Source organism: Palaemon carinicauda, chromosome 37, assembly GCF_036898095.1.
Source record: "Palaemon carinicauda isolate YSFRI2023 chromosome 37, ASM3689809v2, whole genome shotgun sequence".
NCBI classification, from domain to species: domain Eukaryota; kingdom Metazoa; phylum Arthropoda; class Malacostraca; order Decapoda; family Palaemonidae; genus Palaemon; species Palaemon carinicauda.
This window is the reverse complement of record NC_090761.1, coordinates 41,018,636-41,043,809: the sequence shown is the minus strand read 5'-3', so window position 1 is coordinate 41,043,809 and position 25,174 is coordinate 41,018,636. Positions and strand designations below refer to the sequence as shown.

General features: G+C 31.9%; 1 protein-coding gene across 1 annotated transcript in view; it reads right to left on the bottom strand.

Annotated features, from left to right (window-relative positions):
- The window catches only part of LOC137629594 (atrial natriuretic peptide receptor 1-like), a 1,161,427-nt gene that overhangs the window by 964,260 nt on the left and 171,993 nt on the right, over positions 1 to 25,174 (bottom strand). The window contains 1 exon segment of the mRNA XM_068361051.1: positions 1 to 1,511. This exon segment is cut by the window's left edge and continues 200 nt beyond it. Coding sequence (XP_068217152.1) covers positions 1 to 1,199 — 1,199 coding nt within the window. The 5' untranslated portion in view covers positions 1,200 to 1,511.

Here is a 25,174-nt window from a genome sequence, read left to right as displayed (position 1 = left end):
ATAACTGCAAAGTCGATAACGCGATCCTCTCCGGCGTCGTGTTCTAAAGGAACCCTGGAAGCTAACTCGGCTTCACAAGTCTCGGAAAGAGACGATGACCTCCGAGTATGGTCAGACCGTTTCTTTCCATTGGTGGCGTTCTTGGAGGGCTTTGAAGTTCTGCTGTGGGTTGGGGTCGTTAAGTAGAATAGGGTCGTGGGCTGAAGTGCTTCCGTTTCTCCTTCATTGCTAATATTGTTAGACCTCAGTGATAAACCGAGAAATTTTTCAGCCACAGAAGAGCTTTCAGTTACATTGTATTGTGGGAGTTTATGCATGCCTAGGGAAGAATTGTCATAAAGGAACTCTGTTGGAAAATCACTCTCTTTCGCAAGATGGGACTCTTGCGACCCATTAACTTGCCGAAGCACCATATCCACAATTGAATCTATTGTTGAAGCACCAGAGCTTTGAGCATTTAGAGAGGCCTCGTTCGAGTGCCTCTTGATCGGCTGTCTGTCGGATACCCGGCGATGAAGATCAGATTCAAGGCCATCATTTTGAGGGCGATCTATGTTCTCATGTAGGATTGTGGTTTTAGCACCATCGTTTTCAGGGTCTAAATTTGGCTTTTCAGTGACATTCCTCGTCTCAATTGCGTAGTCTTCTTCTTCAATGAAGGTAGTGGTGCTACCTCCATGGTCGATTTCTCCATCTGAATTGAGGTTGTTTGCACTAAGGTAGGCACCTTCTTCAATGGAACTATTGTAGCCTCCTTTATTTGTGGTTTCTCCCATAGACTCGTCACTTTCCATACCTGGGTAGCCAGCCTTTCCTTCAGACTTTCCAATACTCTCATGTATGAACAGACTTTCATCTTTCGATCTAAAGTTGATACCTTCACCATTAGATTCTTTACCATCCACACCTATGTAGCCACGGTCTTCAGATTTGCCTTCATTCTCATTCATGTAGATGCCCTCCCTATCAGACTTGGCACTATCTTCACCCTCGTATTTATCTTCATAAAAACTTTCTTCAACAGCATTTGCGTACACATTTTCACCATCACCGGACCCTTGAGATCTGAATCTTGAAGTAATCAAGTCATAATCTGACACTGCATTTACGTTAGTCCTGGAAGGGAGTTGTTTTTGTCCCAAAGATGAAGCCGCAATAATGATATTTACCAAAACCACAACGAAGCAACACCTCGCCATGCTCAAAACGTAAAAGAGCCACTATCAACACTAAACTCTACGGCGCTAAGCTACTTGACGAAATCGGATTTCATGATTTTGTTTTTCTTACTCACTATACAATGCTTTTACAGTGCAGCACCAAAGTTCAGTTTCATAAAAACGCATATTCCAAAATAAGGGAAATTTCCATAATTCTTTCAAAAATTGTAATGATCACTAGATTTCACAGCTGGTTCATTTTCATCAAATTGGGCATATTATGATCATCCACTTCCGGAGTTTGAGTTCTACTGGATAGCTTTAAATCTTCTTTAAATTCGGGACTCACGTCTGAAAAGAAAACATATATTGTCAATTAATTTCTAGATATTTCCTTTAGATAAAAATCTGTAAGTGAAAAAAAAATATAAAACTTACAAAAACATATTTACTAATAAAGAGAAATTATATATATATATATATATATATATATATATATATATATATATATATATATATATATATATATGTATATATATATATGTATATATATATATATATATATATGTATGTATATATATATATATATATATATATATATATATATATATATATATATAAATATATATATATATATATTACTCTATTGTAACAAATCTTCACAAGACTACATTATTATAAAAACCATTTGTATAATGAAAGATACTGCACAAACTTAGAAAAATATATTTACTAATAGAGAGAAATTATATATATATATATATATATATATATATATATATATATATATATATATATATATATATATACATATATATATACTGTATATTACTCTTTTGTACCAAATCTTCACAAGACTGTACATTATTATAAAAACCATTGGAAATTTGTATAATGAAAGATACTGCACCAACAGATTCAGTGTATACACATACAAACAACAAAACTCCGAATAATAGATTGAACCCATAAGCAAGTAAAACATATCTAGCATGAAATTGGTGTCATCGAAATATAATAAAAAAAATAAATTACTAATATCAAAAACCTATCAGTGACATATAAAGAATTCAAAAAGCTGAAATTGTAGTTCCTTAATATTTCGTGAACAAGATGAATAACGTATCTTATCTAAAAGCGTAGTAGAACTTAATATTCAAACTTGGATGGTCAAAATATCTATTGAATAAGCTTTAATTAAAACAATTAATTTAACCTTATCATCTATTCAGGTCTGGAAGCGGGGAAGGAAACCAGCTCAGAGTAGGGTTAACCCCCAAAGGAAAACGATGGCCTAGCCTTTCCAGAGATAGAAGCTATAGTGGAACGAACACTTATTTAAAGAGGATGCGGCAAACCCCCCGAAGAAAAGCCCTGAATAGAGTGGTAGTTCGGCAAACGTAATGGGGCCAATGAGATTACTTGACCATCTGAATCCAAAATTGAATTTTGGAGCTTTCAATGATACAATAAGAGAAGTCCAGGGACTAGTAATTATTCACATTTACAGGACAGACAAAAATGAAAAATGACGCTATGGAACTTTGAACCGACTTACATTTTCATTTGTGATGTGTGGAAATTATAGGAAAATAGAAATACGTCATAAATTGAGGATAAAAGACAACGAAGAACAATTACGCATATTCTTTAAAGATGAATATAATCAAAGACCCTTTTTCGTTAATTAATTATTGGTGTTTCAAAGAAATACACCAATAAGCTCAAAGTCGGAAGGGAATATAAAAGGATCAAACATACCAGACCTTCTCTGTTGTATAAAATACCTGCTCGTCTGCTTGACTAGAATTGTCAACTGGTCACATTAAGCAGGAACCTATCACAAGGGAATGTCTGCCAAATTTAATGTAGTTTTATTCCCTATAACGATGACAGTAATCCGCGTAAAACATATAGGTTGCAATAACATTAATTAAAAAATGTCAAGATTAAATATAGGAAAAAGTTTCTTATCCTCATATTGGGATTTATAGAGCATATGGACCGAACGAGAGGAAGGAAATAATATTATTTATGGTCGAATAAAAAATTACATATGATTAGTAGAAAGTAATTTTAACTTGGATTTGAACACTAGAAGGTATGATTTTTTCCACAGTTCAATCGCTATGTTCAACTTATTTCCATCTAAAGATCAACTAACTTAGTTTAAAAGTATAGAAAATAATGCTTATTATAAAATCATCACTAAAATAAAAGTAAATTCATGTGTACCAGAACAGAAACTAATCTCAAATAATGATAAGAAATATGTCTTTTCGAGGACTACCTATCAATCAAATAAATTATAATGTCATTCAAATGGAAAAGGTCAACATCATAATCTCCATATTGTATATCAAATGCCTAATGGATTTAGCTGAGTGAAAGTGGAATAAAGAAATATAAAAAGGAGAAAATGCGTATTGCAACAGTGAATAGAATGGAAAGATCCATATATTTTTTCCTATGAATTTGTGGAAACAGGTATTTCCCCCATAGTTATAACTTCATTCTTTACTAAATAGACTTAAATCCGATATTCTTCTATTCTTATCAATCAATCTACGACCTTAGGTCAAATTCTCATAAAATGTCTACAAATCATTAAATGTCTTAACAGGTTGAATAATGAGATTTCAATAATATCTACGGCGGCATCGAAGGATGTTTTCTGGCAAACCATTATCAATATATATATATATTTTTAAAACGTCTATTAAACCTTATGCCCTTATACTCCCTCTATACTAAATGATCTCCTAGCTTTTATCTATCATCTTCAGACAAGTAAATGTACGGCAAACTATGTATTTACCTATAATCACCTTAAATTCGAGAATTGTAAATGGCCAATTCTTTAACAGATCATACATGCACTACAACAAACGCCAGTAAGTAAAGAGCCTTGCATACTTCAAAAATAGGATTAGATTAGATTTAAGAATTTGGGAGAGAATGCCGGGAACTTTACCCTTGGAGGCCCTTCAACACTAAAGTGCAATTGGGCGGAACAGCCACCAACCCCATGTGTATTACGAGGCAAATGTTTAAAGGTTGAACAGAAAGAAGGAAGAAAGGACGAGGGAAAGAAGAGATTAAAGATTTAACCGTGAGTTCAGACAGGGTCCGAAAGGACAATATAAATATTATGAAGTAATGCTTACAGTACACAGCTTCCGGTGCACTGACGGCACTACTCCCTTCACGAGTTTCTTAATACGACATCACCCACTTTATTACTCAAAAAGCATTAAATAATTATGACAAAAGAACAGATTGACCAAACTATCCTTGAGAGATCCAAAACTCATCGTAGAAAATAAAACCATTTACGTTTGCCTGACGAATCGTTTTACGATCCCAGAAAGAATAGCGTCACTTTTGTATTTTATCCAATTGCCCTGTCAGACACACTCGTCTCCTTCCGTAGGAGTCGAGACAAACAATCAAGCTCACCTTCTTTTCCAACGACAGCCTCAGAGGATGAGGATGCCTAACTACATCACTATATAATCATCAGCAGGAACCTTCACAACTGAATAACATATCTCCCTAGAGAGAGAGAGAGAGAGAGAGAGAGAGAGAGAGAGAGAGAGAGAGAGAGAGAGAGAGAGAGAGAGAGAGAGAGAGAGAACCGTATTATAAGATTGCTCAGCTGAAGAATGTGTAGCAGCTTTTAGATAATTAAACACATACTCATATATATGTACATGTAAATCTATCTATCTAACTATCTATCTATATATATATATATATATATATATATATATATGTATATATATATATATATATATATATATATATATATATATATATATATATATATATATATATACAAAGCATCTACAGTAAATATATATACACACAAATGTATATTACATACCGGTATATAGATATACATATACATACATACTTATATATATATATATATATATATATATATATATATATATATATATATTTCCATTTATATACATATACTGTATATACATACATACATACATATATATATATATATATATATATATATATATATATATATATATATATATATATATATATATCTATATATATATATATCTATATATATATATATATATATATATATATATATATATATATATATATATATATATATATATATATATATATATATATATATATATATATATACACACACACAGTATACCACACATGATTTTTCATTAACAATTTTTATCACGAATAAACATTTCATGCAATACAGTTGTGATTGCAAGATTATTATCTTCATCTCCATACGTGAAATTTCCACGGTCTGAAGAAGGGTAGAACTTGCATGTCTGACCATTCCAAAAACAACAAACAGCTAACAAATTTCTTAAAGTCCAGTTATCGTTGATTCTATAAATTCAAGTAGGCATCTATTTTCATGAAATAAAAATTGAAACATGTCATAAACATTAAATGAAACACAAATGAAGTCTCAGTGAAGAACCACCAGTGTACTCGCCACCATTGCATACACTGTACGAGACCTCAAAAGCAGTGAACGTTATCTCTTTTATAATGAATACAATAAATCTTTCATTATTCACCTCTTATCTTGTAGATTTTCTGTACATTCCATTTTATTGAGCCATATCGTTCTTCCACATTTTTTCTACTTCTACACTTTGAACCCAACTTCTTTCTTTCTTTCTTGCATTCTTTAAAAGCTCTTTTCAACCAACAAAATCTGTGCTCTATCAAAATTTCAGTCACCTTGGAGATAATCCATCACATTAAATTTAATTGAGAAGTCACTACCGATATTTATATGATGGTAACTAGATTACCTTCAGAAAAAAAAATAGAATAATCAAACCGAACAAAAATAAAATTTTCTGTACGTTTTTGAAGGCATATCATCATAACATAATTCTTAAGATAGTTTTCTATGGCTACTCCTCATCTAAGACTCCTTGTACATGTTCTCACAAGGCGTCCGTTTCTTTGATTTTTAAGATACAACATTTAAGATTTTCCCATGAGTCACGTTTAGGATTACCAAGTAAATGATGCAATACCCATCCTAGCTTCTCTTTCCACACAAGAGAAAATGTTAAAAAAGAATATTATATTAATGTAGAGCTGTAGAGGGGACATTAAATAGCTATGCCGACGGCTTTTGGAAGTAAATCTTTTAATAGCTTGGGAAGGATCGATATGGCTTATGTTTTGATGAAAACCAGTGCTTTGTAATTAAGGAACGTGATATGGATAATTTTTCAAGCGTGGACCAGCAGAGCCTAGCTGGAAATATTAATACATACCTGGGAAATGGTTTTACTAAAGTATTATAAATACAAATGAAATAACAAGCCTGGCAAGATATACAAGGAAAATGTATCTAGAAACCATTGGATGTAATCTTCACATACAGTTCCTCTGAAAAGAGAAGCAAGAACCCCCGAAAGCTAAAAAAAACTTTTTTTTTTAATATAATAATATACCTTATAAATCTGCATAAAATTGTCCTTTCTCTCTTGCATTTGCAAGAGTATAATTGTTCTTTGTTTAGCAATAATAATAAATTCTACTTTTGGGTTATGACTCCCTGAAAAAAATCAATATCATAAGATCATACCACAAACATTCAATTTTTGAAAGATTCCCACTACTTGTTCCTATCATCCGAAGGGAGCAACAAACCATTCACTGCTAAAATCTAAGACAAGACGTATGCCAGCTAAAATATCTACAGCTTACACCATCAATTCTACCAGATTCTTATAAGACAACATTGTTTTCTGAATTCAGAGGCGGGTAGAGTTACTTCAGACTACGCCCCACACGTTTTCTTCCTGCCTTCTCTTTCTCATTTTCATCAATCCCCTGCTCAGGTTTTCCGACCAGTGGGCTTTAGTACTTAAGAATATTAGTAAAGTTGTAACAGAAACTGTCAATAAGGCTTTAGTACGTTAGAATGTAAGTAAAGTTGTAATCACATTTACTAAGATATTCTACGCAATATTCATCAGAGGTAAACAGTAACCTAAAATTAGAAAAAAAAACTATAAGAAATATTACATTTCTCATACCGAATCTAAAATGGTTTTTAAGACCTTGCACTTAAAATAAATTATACATGTCTATTGGTAGCAGGGCTTTTAAAATGATACTATCATTATCACTAACCAGGCTAAAACCCTAGTTGGAAAAGCAGAATGCTAAAAGCCCCGGGTTTCCAACAAGGAAAGTAGCCCACAGAAGAAAGGAAACAAGGGAAGAGCAAATAAATTACATAAAAACAATGAATAGAAAATAGAAAATATTTTAAGATCAGTAACAATGTTATAATAGATCAGCCATATATAATCTATAAGACCTGAATTACGTTAGCCTGCTCAACAATAAAGCATTTAAAATAAGTTAGAATAAAAGTATTATTGTAAAATCACAATAGATAAATAATACGAACAGCAAAACCTCCAAAGAAAATGAATGAAATTGTAGAAAGCAAATAACTGAGGTGATGAAATTCATATCAGACAATTAGAGCTTTCATGGGGTAAAAAAAAAAGGCACAAGAATCAGGCCCACATGACGAAAAGGAAGGATAGATTATAGAAATTAAGATTTACACAAACATATAAATAAGTAATAAAGTAAGGCATCATTTCTGAAGAGCATACAAATTAAATTTAAAGGTTGTTGAAAGTACAGAATCATTTACATATATTTGTTAGAATATAAATTTCTCATACATAAGAAAGAATATTCATCTGTCAGAAAGAGGCATTGAAGTAAACGCTCCCGAGATTATATTAAGCATCAAATGTTACACAGGAAAACAGGAAATTTGCTCGGAATAAAATTAAATAAAAAATAGTAGTCAAAATTGTACAAACAAACTGAATGTTAACGACAGAATATGAACATAAAAACGAAAAGTGCTAAACAAAATAACATAACTGAAAAAGCAAAGAATACAAAGCTTAAAAACAAAGACGGAATTAACTTGATACAAACGAAAATACATAAAAAGAATAATCCATCTGACACAGAAAATGGAGAGCCAGAGCAAAATTTCTTCAAAGCCAAGAGTTGCATAAAGGAAACGAGTCGCTTTGAAATCCCTGTCAAAAGCAAAGGCCAGATTTCACAGCGTAATAGAGTTTACGTACAAAACTTCTAGTCCGTGAAGAATAGTAAGCATACAGACAGATAGATAGTTATATAACATATCATATATGTTAGAGCTTAATCTTCACCAGCAAAAGAGCCCAAATTCAACTCCACAACATGGCGGAAAGATTTTGTTAACCTCATAAACCTGGAAGTTGGTGGAGTGTGGTGGGTAGCAGACAGGATTGAAAAGTTCATGGGGTTGGTATAATGTGACACATCTATCTAGGGATCTTGTAAAACATTAAGACATTAAAATCTTCCAATCAAAATAATAAACTAAAGTGCCATAAATATTAAGAAGCTTTGAGGCTAATATATCCTTTAAAATCTCTAAATATTAGTAAAAAAAGAATCTTTTTCAAAATAATGGAAACTTTAATGATGAAAAATTTATTCACACGAATTGGAAGCAATAAACATATGCATGAAACATTAATTAAATATTAAATGATAAATTAGATAGAATCTTTTAAAACATAAAGATAAAAGTACTATTATAAGACTTTTCCAGGGCGCAAAACGGGATTCCCATTAGAAATATGATAAAAACTTAAACATTTATGAAGACGTATTTCAAAGTCTATATATGTTCGGAACGTTAATCGGTAAACACTGGGATGCTTCTATGGCATAAACATATCAAAGGAATATAAAATAAATATTGGCTATATGTATAGTATTATTTAGGTCCTTGAGAAACCACTAAAATATAATCTAATTAATTTATGAAACAAATGCTGACCTCAACAAAAATAAGAACAAGCAACTGGGTTAGTGTTTTTTTTTATTTTCATTTAGTTAAAAAAAAAATTGTCATTCTTTACTTTAATCATATACTATTATTTCTAACATATCTCCCAATTCCTGCCATTCTTTCCAGACAATTTTCTCCATCATCTTGAGATAGGCGTGAAAAGCGGAGAGAAAACAGTGGAGTAGGAAGGAGTCGAGAAGGAAAGTGAAATTGGGAAAATTAACTTATCTTTTCCTTTCCATATACTCAAGACAGCATGGACGAGTTATTTGGAAAAAGGTCGTCTTAATGCAAATTTTGACTGAAAACAACTAACAAATATGAATTCTTTCCGTGGCAGCTTGTTTCCGGCGTTGCTTCTGGTGGGGGGGGGGGAATTGTCTCGTGGCGTCAGTGTATAGCGAACGTTTCTTTCCGTATTTGGACTGGGGATACTCCCAATATCCCCACCTGGACGCATCACACTGTCTCTTCAAGTAAATTTGGCTTCTAGGCTCCGTAGTGTGGAAACCTCCTCACAGTTATCCTTCCAGGGCAACTCTCATTACCCATCATCCAAGGATACTGCCTTTAACTGGATCTTCTACAGAAACTATGCCGCGGTCTCTTTCCTATGGAAACCGAATTTCTAAAATGCTATCTGGTATCCTCCCTTTAATGGACATTACCGCCCAGCTTCAGCCTAAGAAATTTGGATGTCTTTTCATCCAGATGTCACTTAAACTCCCTAATAGTCCATTAAACCCCCAAAGGACGTACTGGTACGTTTCACAAAAGCCATCCCTTTACCCCCATGGACGTACCGGTACGTCCTTGCAAAAAAAATTCTATAAAAATTTATTTTTTCATATTTTTGATAATTTTTTGAGAAAATTCAGCCATTTTCCAAGAGAATGAGACCAACCTGACCTCTCTATGACCAAAATTAAGGCTGTTAGAGCAATTTAAAGAAAATATACTGCAAAATGTGCTGGGAAAAAAATAACCCCCTGGGGGTTAAGGGTTGGAAATTTCCAAATAGCCTGGGGGTAAAAGGGTTATAGCAAACTATAAATTACCGGCTCATTTTCTGTTCTCAATCTAGCAAAATTATCTGCTAGTGTTTGATCCAGGAAAACTGTATGCCATTTTTTTTTCATTTCGCTTTAGATGCTCTCCAGGGTAGCTGCTTCTATCTTTCCATGGCAAGTAGTTTTAACAATTTCTTGGAGTTACTTCTGAGTAATTCCTTATTGTTAAACTGGATTAGATAACTTGCCTTCCTAGCATGATTAGAGTACGATCATATATATATATATATATATATATATATATATATATATATATATATATATATATATATATAATATAAATTAAATCTATACATTATCCAGCAAGACATTTTCCGGTACTATTTTGTGGGGATTTTTTTTTTACATTTTACATTTACCAAATAATTAGTCCTAAAAAGATCTAAAATACCATAATCCTTTTAATGGCTCTAACCAATTCTTGACTTTTACTATAATCTTCAATAAGTTCTTAATTTATTCTTTCATTCACAGCTATTAATTCGATTATCATAATTACTTATGTAAAAATCATCACTATTTCTATTGTTTTGTTTTCATTTAATTATATACCATGGCTGTCATTACGATGCAAAGATCAGCATCCCATAAAACCATTATCTGTTACTCAAATTATCATAATCAGCTGTGGATTTGACCTTATTGCCTAGTGGAAAATTAAAATCCCCTTTGAATTAATCCCTACAATCCAACTTTCCATAATGGCAATGATGAATGAATTATTGGTAATCATATAGCAACCTAATTTTAATGGTCAATAATGCAGATTAGAGTTAAACTAATTATAAATCGATAACCTAAGAAAAATATGCCCAAATACACGAACAAATAAATTACATTTCATACTATACATGTTTAAAGACGAGTAAGAAGGGTAGCTTCAAATATGAACTTGAAAATGCCACTGGCATCGTACACAGCATCTCCAAGAATCTCGATGAGGATAATTATACCTTCCATCCCCATCACTAACTTAAGAGAGGAATCGTTCTCCGAGATCTTCAAGACTGGGACATTCCATCAGTAAAGGCGATGATGAAGAGTTCCAGGCCTGGACCAGACTAAGTTAACCTTATGCTAGCATGAACCTTTCAGGTCTAGAGGTTTAAAGGTCGCTCATGAGTGGCAGATGGAAGAGACCAACCACATATAAATATAATCAATACCAATGCAGCCTCACCACACAAACTATAAACAGAATGGGCAAGACAATGGCTGCTGATGACTGAGTTGGCCCATAAGATTCCTAGCTCACAAGGACTACTGGAAACTTTCCGGCTTGAGAGGGGCTTAAACTCTAGACTCAACGATTGTGAGTCAGGGATGATTCCGTGAAAAGATGAGGCCAGGTGTGGACCTTACATTTCATCCGAGAAAACAAGAAAATAGCTTTTGGCAATATGGGACAACCCATAGGCAGGCTATAAAATATGATAGGGAGGTAAGCGGTCTGGTGTAATCATCTGGACTCTTTCCAACCATCAAACAAATGCACTATAACCACCGTTTCTAATTACCTCACAAATACAGAAATCTGAACGCGTATAAAAAAAATAATTAGTCTGTAAGGGAAAACCCTAAAGACCCTCTTCATTATACGATTCTTTCTTATGTGCCACGACAAAGGTGCTTAATCATGCTTCTATGATGACATTCTCTTTGTTGAAGATATGTAAATTTGAGATTCTTTTATATTAAAAAATGTGGGGATGATATCCAACAAAGTCCCTTCAACTAATAGCGTAAATTCAAGTGTTAAACTTTTTTTTTTCATCTATCGCACAGTTTCATCATTAGCTTCGAGAATTAGTGTACCTAAAAAAAATTTAAGACCAAAATTAAAGTTATGGACAATTTTTTTTTTCATCATGGTCATTATCATCATCTTTATCATGTCCATCAGCATTATTGTCATTATTATTATTACCCAGAACATGACAGCCCTCACAAATACTAAATGACAGAACAAACATACCTCGATTCTAAATATCAGCGGAAAATTATATCACTTAAAAAAATAATTTCTTCAATATGGCTTACAATTTTTTTCTGCGATTTAAACAGACATAAAAAAAAAAAAAAAAAACACAATAAAAAAGTACAGCACAAAGCAAAAAGAGAAGAATCGGAGGCAAGGAACCGATAAAAGATTGTAAAAGGAACCAATAGCGAACAAAAGGTAAATAATTGAAAGAGGAAACCTTATTCAACTAAAAAATGGAGACCGTAAAGGAAATGTAAAAGAATGAAAGGACGAAAATATAAAGATATGAAACATGAAAAAAATTATAATGGAACTAAAAACAGTCAGATGGCATAATAAATTATACGAATAAAAATAATGCATTTCATTCTTATTTAGAAATTAGGTGCAGAATATCCAATAGCAATATAAGTACACACACATTATATACAGTATGTGTGTGTATATATATATATATATATATATATATATATATATATATATATATATATATATATATACATAAACGCACACACATATACATATATACACACACACACATATATATATATATATATATATATATATATATATATATATATTATATATATATATATAAATACACACATATACATGTGTATATACATATATATATATATATATATATATATATATATATATATATATATATATATATATATATATATATATAGATAGATAGATAGATAGATAGACAGATAGATATGGTTGTGTATGTGCGCCTGTATATATGTGTGTGTATATATATATATATATATATATATATATATATATATATATATATATAAATATATATATATATATATATATATATATATATATATATATATATATATATATATATACTGTATATATATATAAAATATATATATATATATATATATATATATATATATATATATATATACACAGTATATAGATAGATAGATAGATATGTTTGTATATGTGCGCCTGTGTATATATATATATATATATATATATATATATATATATATATATATATATATATATATATATATATGTATATATATACATATATATACATACATATATATATATATATATATATATATATATATATATATATATATATATATATATATATATATATATATATATATTCTACATATAAAAATTCAGCAAATTCTATCAGATTACTGAATGTCACCTGACGACTTCACAATACCTAACCCTTACTTTTTCTACACTGTTATTTTCTTTTTCATTACATATTTCTCTTTACCGACCCAACCAGACCCAGGTAATGAATAACCAAAAGCAACACCGTGAAATTCTCTGACATTCGTTGTACACCTTGTTCGTCTCTCTCCGACACTGTCAAGTCTCTTAATAATGATCATTTTCCAGCACTGATACACAAGACATGGCCAGTAATTGATGGGAACTGGTTGGGTACGGAAGATAGTCAATACTTCCCTTAGACAGGGTAATGAGATCAACCGACTGAAATGACCTTCCCGTATTGCGAGATATGACCCTTGCCTTATGAAGTGTCTGGAGTATCATCAATTAGTCAAGGAGGATGTCACTGTGAAATCGGGGGAAACAAAAGTTTAAGCAAATGGTGGATATAAAGAAGCAGTCTTTTTGTTTCATTCCATGAAATAGTTGACGTGAAATAAAACCAAAACAAATTTAATATCCGGCTGGAACTGAAATACTAACAAGTCACAAAAATATAGAACATACTGTATAATATTTCGAAGTAAGATTTCCAATCTTTTAGTATAATTTAGTTTACAGGAATACAATCTCTGGTGTTTCTTGGGGAAGTGTTCTTGGACCATTATATTATATATTAAACAAGCGGTTTGACATTGAAATGAACTTGATAATTATGCATATGACGCTATCAATATCACCTATGCGATCCTATGAGTGCAGGCCTGTGTTTGCTGTATATCTTAAAATAAATCTGACTTTAATTAATATATACTGTCAATTATAGGGATAAAATTATTGCCTAACAGACCTAAAAACATAACCGATGTGTCTCGAAACCTGGATTCTTCCTAACCACATCTTTTCACTGGCAATGTTTCTTTAGCTACATGCTGCTCATTGGATAATATTTTAGGTACTTTCAATTTTGAGAATCCTACTTGGTTTCTGTATTCTTCAATTGTACAATACAGATATGAGGAACGTCTTCAGAATTTATGGAGACCTGTCTATCCTAAGGAAATGTTTATATCATTTCTTTCTGCCCCGTTTTCGATAATATTCTGCCGCTTGGTCTTCAGCAACTCTCTTTAAATATATTGGACAAAAACTTGAAGTCTATAAACTTCCTTATTAAAGTTCTCGTTATTATGCTCTCACTCAATTACCTTATTTATTGTACAAGTTGTAAACGAGTCTTCAAAATTTTATTCGCCATTACAGTTATTCCTTCCTTGATGGTATCATCCAATAAACATTAATTTTTAAAGGGAAGGGATAGGTCACTGCGAATGTCACCAAATGTCCAAGAGACCGTTGATTCATGCATATGATCAGCGCAAACGCCCTCTTTCCACCGAAGCTAAGACTACGCTGCTGAGAACTAAGTACGGAGAATTAAAAAACACCAAAAATCCCCCTTCCATAGCTCACAAATCCGTAAAAATATGTGTTATTTCATGATTTCCGGCTACATGACCAAGCGCTGGGAACTGCTAGGCCATTCAGCTCCCATGTAAAGTGGGGGAAAACACCCGCCGTTGCGCAATAAAGCAAAGTAGGAGAGGTTAGACAGCCAAATAGAAAAAAAGAGGTGGTGTGAATATCATCAGCACGGAAAGGACTAGAAATCCTTATTAACAGATTACGAATCACATTTTTTTTACTCTTCTACCACTACCAATAATATTTCACGTTCCAGTGATTTTTTTTTAAATTATAGCTTTGGCATTCTTCACACTTAAAACATTTCTTCCGATATGAAACAAGTATTGAGAGATAATTTTATATTTTTTTTCTTGTTTTATTCATATATGGGCCCCAAAATACCATTTAGTTCTTGTCACTATTGCTCTTTTTTACTAGAAAATATGAAAAAATTACCATTAATCTACTTGTCCCTTTTCCTTTTAATTATAAGGAAATACAAAAAAGACAATCAGTTAAAATGTCCTGTTTTGCTTTACATAAATAGAAAATGAAAAAAAAAATAATAAATCTGTTTATATCGTAAACTGTATTATCCTTCTATTGCTTTTAGGAAAACAAAATAAATGTAAGAGTTTAATTTCGTAATTTTTTTTTTAAGTAATGTTTCATGCAGATTACATTATCAATTCTTGTTATACTTATGTATATGTATATAAATATATAAGTATATAGATACATCCAGTATATACATGTACATTGTGCAAGAATTGATAATAATTTTGCATAATGCATAATGTGTGTACATATATATATATATATATATATATATATATATATATATATATATATATATATATATATATATATATATCACATGAGTATATATGCTTGTGTATATATATGCAAAAATTCACATAAAATTATTAAACACAGGATATAAATGCACCGGTTTGATCGTGTTTAGTTAGTACACCTTCAAGACAATTGATACCCATTGGTGGAAATTTATATTATACATGCCAAGGAGGCAGTACAAACAATCATACAAACATTTGAAAAGAATATTGTCATCTGTGAATAGGAAGGGCATTAACCTCATTAGCAATCGTGGGCCAGTCCCCATTTGAGTGAGAAGAGCACTTACATCGGTCGCTAATGAGGTAATTGCCCCTCATACTTGCAGGTGATAATATTATTTCAATACTGTGCACGATCATTCAGACTGTCAACCTAGCACTTGTATTGTAAATTTATACTGGTATTTATTAAGTCCTCTTTGGGATATCTTCTAAACAAGATTTATTACCGGTTGCATTTCCATCTGTCCTCTGACCCAGTTAATTAATAGCATTCTATTTGAATTATCCATATTGACAGTGTACTGCATATTTGAACTTGGACGCATTGCTTTTCATTTGAAGATAAGAGGAGAGTTACGTCTGCATAAGATTGCAAAGAATATACATTGACGGTGGAAGTCACTCTGGGAATATATAAGGGATTGCTAAACTAATTACCCTTTATGGAAATGAAGTAGAGCTGTTTAATGCAAATAGAAAAAAAGGTTAATAATGGCGAGATGAACTGTGTAGTATACGGGTATTAAACATTGATAGGATATGAAATTAGGAAATAATCATATCGAGTGGTAAAACAATTAGCATTGGAAGAAGGAAGGGTTAAAATATTTTTTCGGTGGTTAGATCATGTGGAAAGAATGGGTGACAATAGTCCGTGCAAAAAGGACATAATTCTAAAGTGATACCAAGTAGGAGGAGAGGAAATCCCAGAAATGATTGGATATGAATGAAAGACGTATCGAATAGGAAATAGATACTGCTGAGATAGCAAGTATTATACCTTAAATTTTACAATACACAGTTTACCCAAGACTCGGCAATCAAAATATGAAAGTGGCAGTTCTTGTACTATTCTTTTCTTGAGGCAACCCCCACGTTAGGAGAAACTCCTTAATGATGAATAAAATATATACAGTATGTATACAAAGGCTGTGTATATTCATGAAGGTGTTTGAGAGAGAGAGAGAGAGAGAGAGAGAGAGAGAGAGAGAGAGAGAGAGAGAGAGAGAGAGAGAGAGAGAGATCTAAAATAGTAGAAAAAATATGGTAGCAATAAACCCGAAAGTAATGGCAGACATTAATCAAATAATAGTAATGGGCTTACTACTGTATAAACGAACTCTAATAAAAATACCATTTAAATAAATAAATGAACTTGCTAAAAAGGAAAAAACCACTATTCCCTTTACCAGCCAAGTATAATAAAATAGATTATGTAAAATGTACCCACTCTTTTTCCATTCCATTAACAAGAAATAATTGAATTTTCCAATTCTTCATTTCAACTGGGAATCGAATTAATGACCTAAAATTTCTTCCTTCCATGTTGGCTAGATATTCATTACTCCGGTTTACAGAAATTGAATTATTTTGTTATTAACGGATACCATGGACAATGAAGACCAATAACAATTGAATAAATTGCATTAAATGGTTTCAGTTATTATCATTATCATTATTATTACTAGCTAAGCTATAACCGTAGTTGGAAAAGTAAGATGCTATACGCACAAGGGCTCCACCAGGGAAAAATAGCCCAGTGAGGAAAGGAATTAAGGAAATCAATAAACAATATAAGTAATGAAAAATTAAAATAAAATATTTTAAAAACATTAACATTAAAACTGATTTTTTATATATAAACTATAAAAGGAATAATGTAGACCTTTACAGATAATGTAAGTAAAATGAGAATACTTCACTTTTTTAATATCTGAAACAAAAAGTTTCATAGCGGACTATTTTTGACATTAAAAAAAAAAATTATATATATATATATAAAGGATTCATAATGATTAATATCAGTGTCATGGTCACATTGCGTCATTAAACTAATATCAGCTGAGGTGACCTGACTGCCAAGCACTCCCACTTTAAATTTAAATAATTTTCATATACAGGTCGATGGAACAGGTAACCTAATGCCTGTATCTAGTCCAGGCCACATGAAAGCAAGCAAGGGGAAGTGCGGAAAAATAATGAGTTCTTATTCCAAATAAAGGACAATACAGCAATCAAATTCAACAGCTGTTATTAACAATAGTCTGTAACAAGAGTTAACAAACCAATGAGGGATTTTGACATATCACTTTTATATGTTATTGACTCTATGGAAAACAAAACAAATATGATACACTGCAGAATACTAGCATAAAGAAAAAAAAATCTGAACCCTTATAAAGGGGATTTTCACAAAATCATCAAAGCATTTAGCCATTTACTATGGCTAACCCTGTACATAAAGAAGCAAATTAAATAGATTTGGTCCCCTTTTTTAAACCATTCACTGATAAATACCAGCTATCTTAAATCCTCCAATAATTCAAATGCAACATAAAACTACAAGTCTTTATAGAGATAATTTGGTTAAAAGTGCATCATCTATAATCAGAGTATAACCATACAATACTTCACCAAAAGTTATGTCAAAATAAAATATATTGTCCTCTCTAGCGAATAAAACTGTCATTCCAAGAACACGATGACTAGTCAAATATAAAAATTAAAAGAGTATATGAAGAAAATATAAATATAATTATCATTCTTTGCTTAATTAGAAAATTATTACAATAGTTACAACACATATTAGTTTTCTTTTTAAAGCAATGAATTGGAAACATAAATATCCATAGAAATACAAAGAAAGATATAACTGGAAAACATCCCTGAATACGATTATATTATTATCCTCACCTTCTTTGCCATTCAAATTGTACTTAATAAACCAGCAAGAACTTGAAGTTTTCATAATAATTCATGGATCTAGATCTAAACTCATATTCACTGTTTAAACTAACAGTAAAATAATCCGATGTTCCATCAGAGAGTGAATCTTTAAAAAAAAAAAAAAAAAAAAAAAAGAAAAAAAAAAAAAAAAAAAAACTTAATTTTCATGAAATACTGACAACAGAGACGACAAACATAAAAACAACCAGAATCAAGAGAATAACATCTCGGAGGGCCATAACAACAGCATAACCAGAAAAAAATAAGAATGATAAAGACTTGAAAAAGAGAACCTACAATAAAAATCTAAGCTCAACTAATACACGATCAGAAAATCATTGTAGAATAAACGAAGAATACTTTGAAGAGCTACACCTCTCAAGACCTAAAGAAAGTACGTTATCTCCATTTCAACGGCGTAAGGGAATACACCTCGGTGTCAAAGAAAGAAAAATCCTTTGATGTTACAAAAATGGGAAGAGCTGCTTCTGATCATTGAGTCTCTTAGATCATTGTTATTCGACGCACAAACATATACACTGACCGTCCTGTCAGAAAAGAAATATCTAAGAAAAGCTATTCACATGGAATATAAAGATTAGACTTGAGATTGATTGATTGATTTGGGGTTTTCTGGCATTTTGACATCTAAGGTCATTGACGCCGATATCGTTTATTGTAAATAAAAGAAAAAAATATTCAATTAAAAACATAAAAGCTAAGTTGTCATTTTAGAAGTTGAATATCTTTCAGAAGAACTGCTTCTGAAATAAAGCTAAAATACCACTAAATAGGGCCTTGTAGAGAGAGAGAGAGAGAGAGAGATTTCAATAAACTTGCATCAAACGAACTAGATTGCATATATCATTCGGAGAAGAAAATACTATTATAAATGTCATTTTAAACTAAGAGCACTTGCTATCGATCACTATGATAGAAAAGGAACATTTGTTAATTGTAGAAAGACAATAATTTGAGAAAAATAGTAATCCACAAATATTGACATATATATCTAATAAAACCCTTGAACTTTGAAAATGTTGTTACCTAAAATAATTTAAAAAATTGAATTAATAAGAACAAATATCTTTAATGACACCCTTGGGCTTTGAACATTTTGTTACATAGAATAAATCAAAAACAGAATTACAATAACTAAAACCAAACCGTAAACACCAAAACTAATGAAAATACACTTTTCACGATTGAACCGTTTCCTGATATACAGCAGAAAAATATTGGTATCCAAATCTCGACATCATTAGGAATAAAATCATGTGGATTGTACTTAGTCAGTTTTTGTATAACCTGTTGTCTATACAAGGGTTAAGTAGCAAATAGGTTAGTGTACCGGTTTCATTAGTCCTTAATAAGTGTCCCCTCAACAATGCTGAACTGCCTACCTTTATTATTCCTAAACCATTGTGTCTGTCTCTCACCAAGAAACTAATTCCTGTGATATAATTCACTCTACCGGGTGTATTAGACAAGAACATGCACAAATTTCGTAAAATACTGAAATTTGATACATTAGAAATTAAGATGCTAAATTATAGCTCTAAATGAATTACATCACATATATTTCACTATATTTTTCATATAATAACATAAGATTAAGCAAATACAGCTGAGCTGTAATATGAAAATGACCAATATCAAATCTTACCCAAACCCCTCGTATATGCAACAACTTACAGACAGGATCATGAAAAATGAAACAAAAATTAGATACAATATTTCAGGACGGGATGTTAAAAAAGAAAATTGCAACGCTAAAGGAAATGAAAAATTTTTGATCAACTTCGAGTTTTAATTTCTTGGTCCAAAGGCAATATCTACTGGAGATTCAACTTAAATTCATTAATATTTTGATGTATATGAACAAACAAAAAATTATTCCGGACACCCATCTAATTCTAACCAAGCCTTCTTACTTAACCTGTAAACAAAATTTTACCAAAATCAATCTACAACTTTCTGAGATACAGGTGAAAAAAAGCAACTTCTATCCATCTTTGTTGGATATTTTTCAGGGAGAAAATAACCACCATAAAAAATCCTCGTTCTTTACCGCATGATAGCGCGAATAAATTTATTGCAATATATAGCTTACTCCTTACAAATAAATTTTTGGAAACGCCTGGTTCTCATCTTTCATGCCTCCTTTCAGAGAAAAGATATTTTGTATACTGATACAAATAAAAATCATTTTGATTTTGCACTTATATCTGGCCATGAGAAAATCAAAATTGGGATCATGCAAATGACTAGTACCGAGTGGATCTATTATTCCTTGATACCCATTTGTTTTAACCTACGTGTTTATCGTGTTCTATATTCGGTATTAATTGAAACAGAGTGGATAGCGCAAATGTGTCTTACTTCGGTATGTTGTCAACATATCATCTGAAGCTGATTGAAATTATGTTTTAAGTGGGATATCATGTCTAATTTGGTCAAATTTGTATAAGGAGATGGAGTTTCCTGAATTTCTAAGTAAAATTTAGTGAAAATTAATTGACAAATCCAACACGTGCCCATTGAATAGGAGAATTGAATGCCTAATTGTTACTTGTGGGGCAGGGAGTTAGTGAAGTCACACTTATAGGTGTAATAGTGTCAGATATTAATCCATTTCTGTATAAATGAATAAACTAATTCATCTTCATTTCTGCTTCCATCAGTGTAGATAAAGCATTGCACAGCTGTATCAGTAGATGAATATACGAATAATATCCATTTCAGGATTTATTTATTCTCCTAATATATATCAACATTAAACGTTGGAGAGAACTAAATACATCTAACTTAAGAATTGTGGGGACGGGGAGGGAAGGAAATTTTCGTTTGTTACTCTGATCAACTTATTGCTCTCCTTTAATGCATCCTACATTTGTGTGGATAAAGCTTTGGACTGCTGTCTCAATATAAGAATGTCCGGATACCCAAATAAAGGGCTAATGTCAACATATATTTTCTGGAGACAATCCATAAATGTATGGTAGTAGGTTGGCCAGGGCACCAGCCACCCGTTGAAATACTGCTTTGACTGCCTACGCAGTACAACATCGCATCCTTCACTCTGGTTACGGCTCATTTTCCCTTTCCCTACACATACACCGAACAGTCTGTCCTACTCTTTACATATTCTCCTCTGTCCTCATACACCTGACAACACTGAAATTACCAAACAATTCCTGTTCATCCGAGAGGTTAACTACTGCGTTGCAATTATTCATTGGCCACTTTCCTCTTCGTAAGGGTAGAAGAGACTCTTTAGGTATGGTAAGTAGCTCTTCTGGGAGAAGGACACTCCAAAATCAAATCATTGCTCTCATAGTCTTGGGTAGTGCCATAGCCTCTGTACCATGGTCTTCCACAATCTTGGATTAGAGTTCTCTTACTTGAGGGTACACTCGGGCACTCTGTTCTATCTTGTTTCTCTTCCACTTGTTTTGTTGAGGTTTTTGTAGTTTATAAAGGAAATATTTATTTCAATGTTAATGTTCTTAAAATATTTCCTTTTTCCTTGTTTCCTTCCCTCATTGGGCTGTTTTCCCTGTTAGAGCCCCTGGACTTATAGCAACCTACTTTTCCAACAAAGGTAGTAGCTTAGGAAGTAATAATAATATTATATTTATACATATATGTATATACATATATATATATATATATATATATATATATATATATATATATATATATATATATATATATTCATATCTACACAGGTACAGGATATATTCATCCCTTGTAAAAGTATATGCGTGTGTGTGTATATATATATATATATATATATATATATATATATATATATATATATATATATATATATATATATATATATATATATATATTATATGAGAGAGAGAGAGAGAGAGAGAGAGAGGAGAGAGAGAGAGAGAGAGAGAGAGAGAGAGAGAGAGAGAGAGAGAGAGAGAGAGAGAGAGAGAGAGAGAGAGAGAGAGAATTATCAGTATGCCAAAAAATCATAATAGCCAATCCCATCACGATGAAATCTAATACTCCATTCTATAAAAACGTAAAGGAGAAACGGTTTATAAACCAAACTCTGAACAGCTGATTTCCGTCCGCAAACGATATTTGTTATTATCAATATTCTCTCTTCAACATAACACATACTTAAATGCAAGAGATACCCGTCATTATTGAAGAAATTCTTATAGCTTTATCATTCTTTTAATTACTATATTACATTTTAATAATATTCTTACGTTTCTATATTAGAATCCCAATGTATTTCTGTTCATTAAATATGCTAGATCTGGAAACTTGGTGGAGAGCGTAACGCTTCCTGGAAACATGTTTCAAGAGTCTTAAACTTTACTACGCAAGGATTACACAACGTCAGAGATATACACTTCGGAGTTATACTCTTTGTTTACTCAAGCGTGGCCGACTATGGAAAATTCAATAAACCTATGTAGAAGAGAGACGGTTCTCACTAGTATAAATACGCTGTTTGTACATATAGTAGTGCTCTCTCTCTCTCTCTCTCTCTCTCTCTCTCTCTCTCTCTCTCTCTCTCTCTCTCTCTCTCTCTCTCTCTCTCTCTCTCTGATATAATTTAATATATATATATATATATGTATATATATATATTTAGAGAGAGAGAGAGAGAGAGAGAGAGAGAGAGAGAGAGAGAGAGAGAGGAGAGAGAGAGAGAGGAGAGAGAGAGAAAAAAAAAAAAAAAACAATTTCTAGTAGATCGTGTAACTCATAATTAGTTTGTCAAAGGTTTTTAGTGCAAAGTTGAGGGAATAACAAGCGAGATACTGTAGTATGATGTTGGAAGTTGGACAAAGTTTCTGGCCTAAGTTTAAAAGGCATGTCTGGATGAAGATGAGATTCCAAAAGTACACAGGGAGAGGAATTACCGTACTGTTTCTGAAAGATAAAGATGATGAACATGAGAGTAGGAATTATATGGGCATAACGATACTATGATACAAGGAAAAGTGCACGATAGAACTGTCATAGACACACGTGTGTGTTTCTGTGTGGGGTGTGTTTGTTTTATAAACGCAAGTACATGGAATAGCCGTCGCGCAATAAAATTGGAACCTAGTTCTGCTGTCAAATCCACTGAACATTTAGAAAGATTTTTTCCTTTAATCTGTTTAGAAAAGATTAGTGTCCCTTACAATTGCGTACAAACTATTCAGACTGATTATTTCCAGCAGCAACAACAATGAATAATTTGATCATTATCATTCCAGCAGCAGCAAAATCATTGAAAGTAGTAAAAGTATTATCAATAGCAACAACATTTACTGTAGTAATAGCAATGTTAAAGAAAAATCCATATCAATAGCAACAACATTTACTGTAGTAATAGTAAAGAAAGTAGCAATGTAAAAGAAAAATCCACTGAATTCGTGATATATCTAGCGTATCCGAATCTCAAAATCAACACATACATAGAGGTATTGGCGATGGACACTGGCTATAATAATAGTAACAATTGCTCTTGCATATCTCAAGTCTCACTGTCCATATGTAAATGCGCACACTAGAGGATATTGGCTTTAACGCCCTCATCTTAAAAACTGTTTTACCATCCAGTAAAAAAAATAAATAGAGAGATATAAAAAAAAAATGTAGATGTTTACATTCAGGTTCCCGAAAAAAAGATGGAAAAGTTATGAAAAAAAGACAAGGCTTTCAAGTTGATTGTCAATTCTTTGCTGCAAAACAAGAAAGGGGATTGAAAAACGATAGAGAAAAATAAATTAAAAAACTGAAAGTTTCAAATTTGCAATCTAGAAAGTTGAAAAGAAATAAAGTATTTATTAGTTGTGGATCTAAGTTTAGTATTCTATTCGAGTCTTCTGAAAAACGATAAAGGAAAATAAATTTAAAAAATGGAAGCTTCAAATCTGCAATCTAGAAAGTGAAAAAGAAATAAAATAATTATTAGTGGTAGATCCAAGTTTAGTATTCGAGTCATCACTGCCACTGAATCTAAAAGGGGCATCGTTAATAGGCTCCTTGGATATTGAAATAGAGAAAATGACACAAAAAATAATGGGAAAAAAGCTTGAATGTTGAAATCAATGTATTAAAAATATATAGTATGAAGAACAAAATTAGTCTTGTAACTTCTTAATTGAAATTCATAAATAAAAATACATGGAAAAAATCAACACCGGGTAGTATTAACGAGAGAGAGAGAGAGAGAGAGAGAGAGAGAGAGAGAGAGAGAGGAGAGAGAGAGAGAGAGAGAGAGAGAGAGAGAGAGACCCATTGTTTAGGAGTAACTCGGCTTTACAGAAATGAATCAAGAAAGTACACGTGGGAAAATGAAGAGAGGTTTCGGATGAGAATGGAGATATTAACATACTGTACTTTACATGCGGTTTAAAGATAAAGAAGAAAAAGGAGTAATGCGGGACTATTATACCATTCATGCGAAGCAAACAGTATGAGCCTTTCCAATTCTTCTCTTCTCGTATTAATTAATACATTGCGTTCTCGAAGAAAGCAACAGGCTTACCACCTAATGTTATATATAATAAGGGCAACAAATGCAAAGAAGTGACTAGATTCTTTGTCGAGTGAGAAAGTCACAGTATAAATAAGCGATTCGGGAA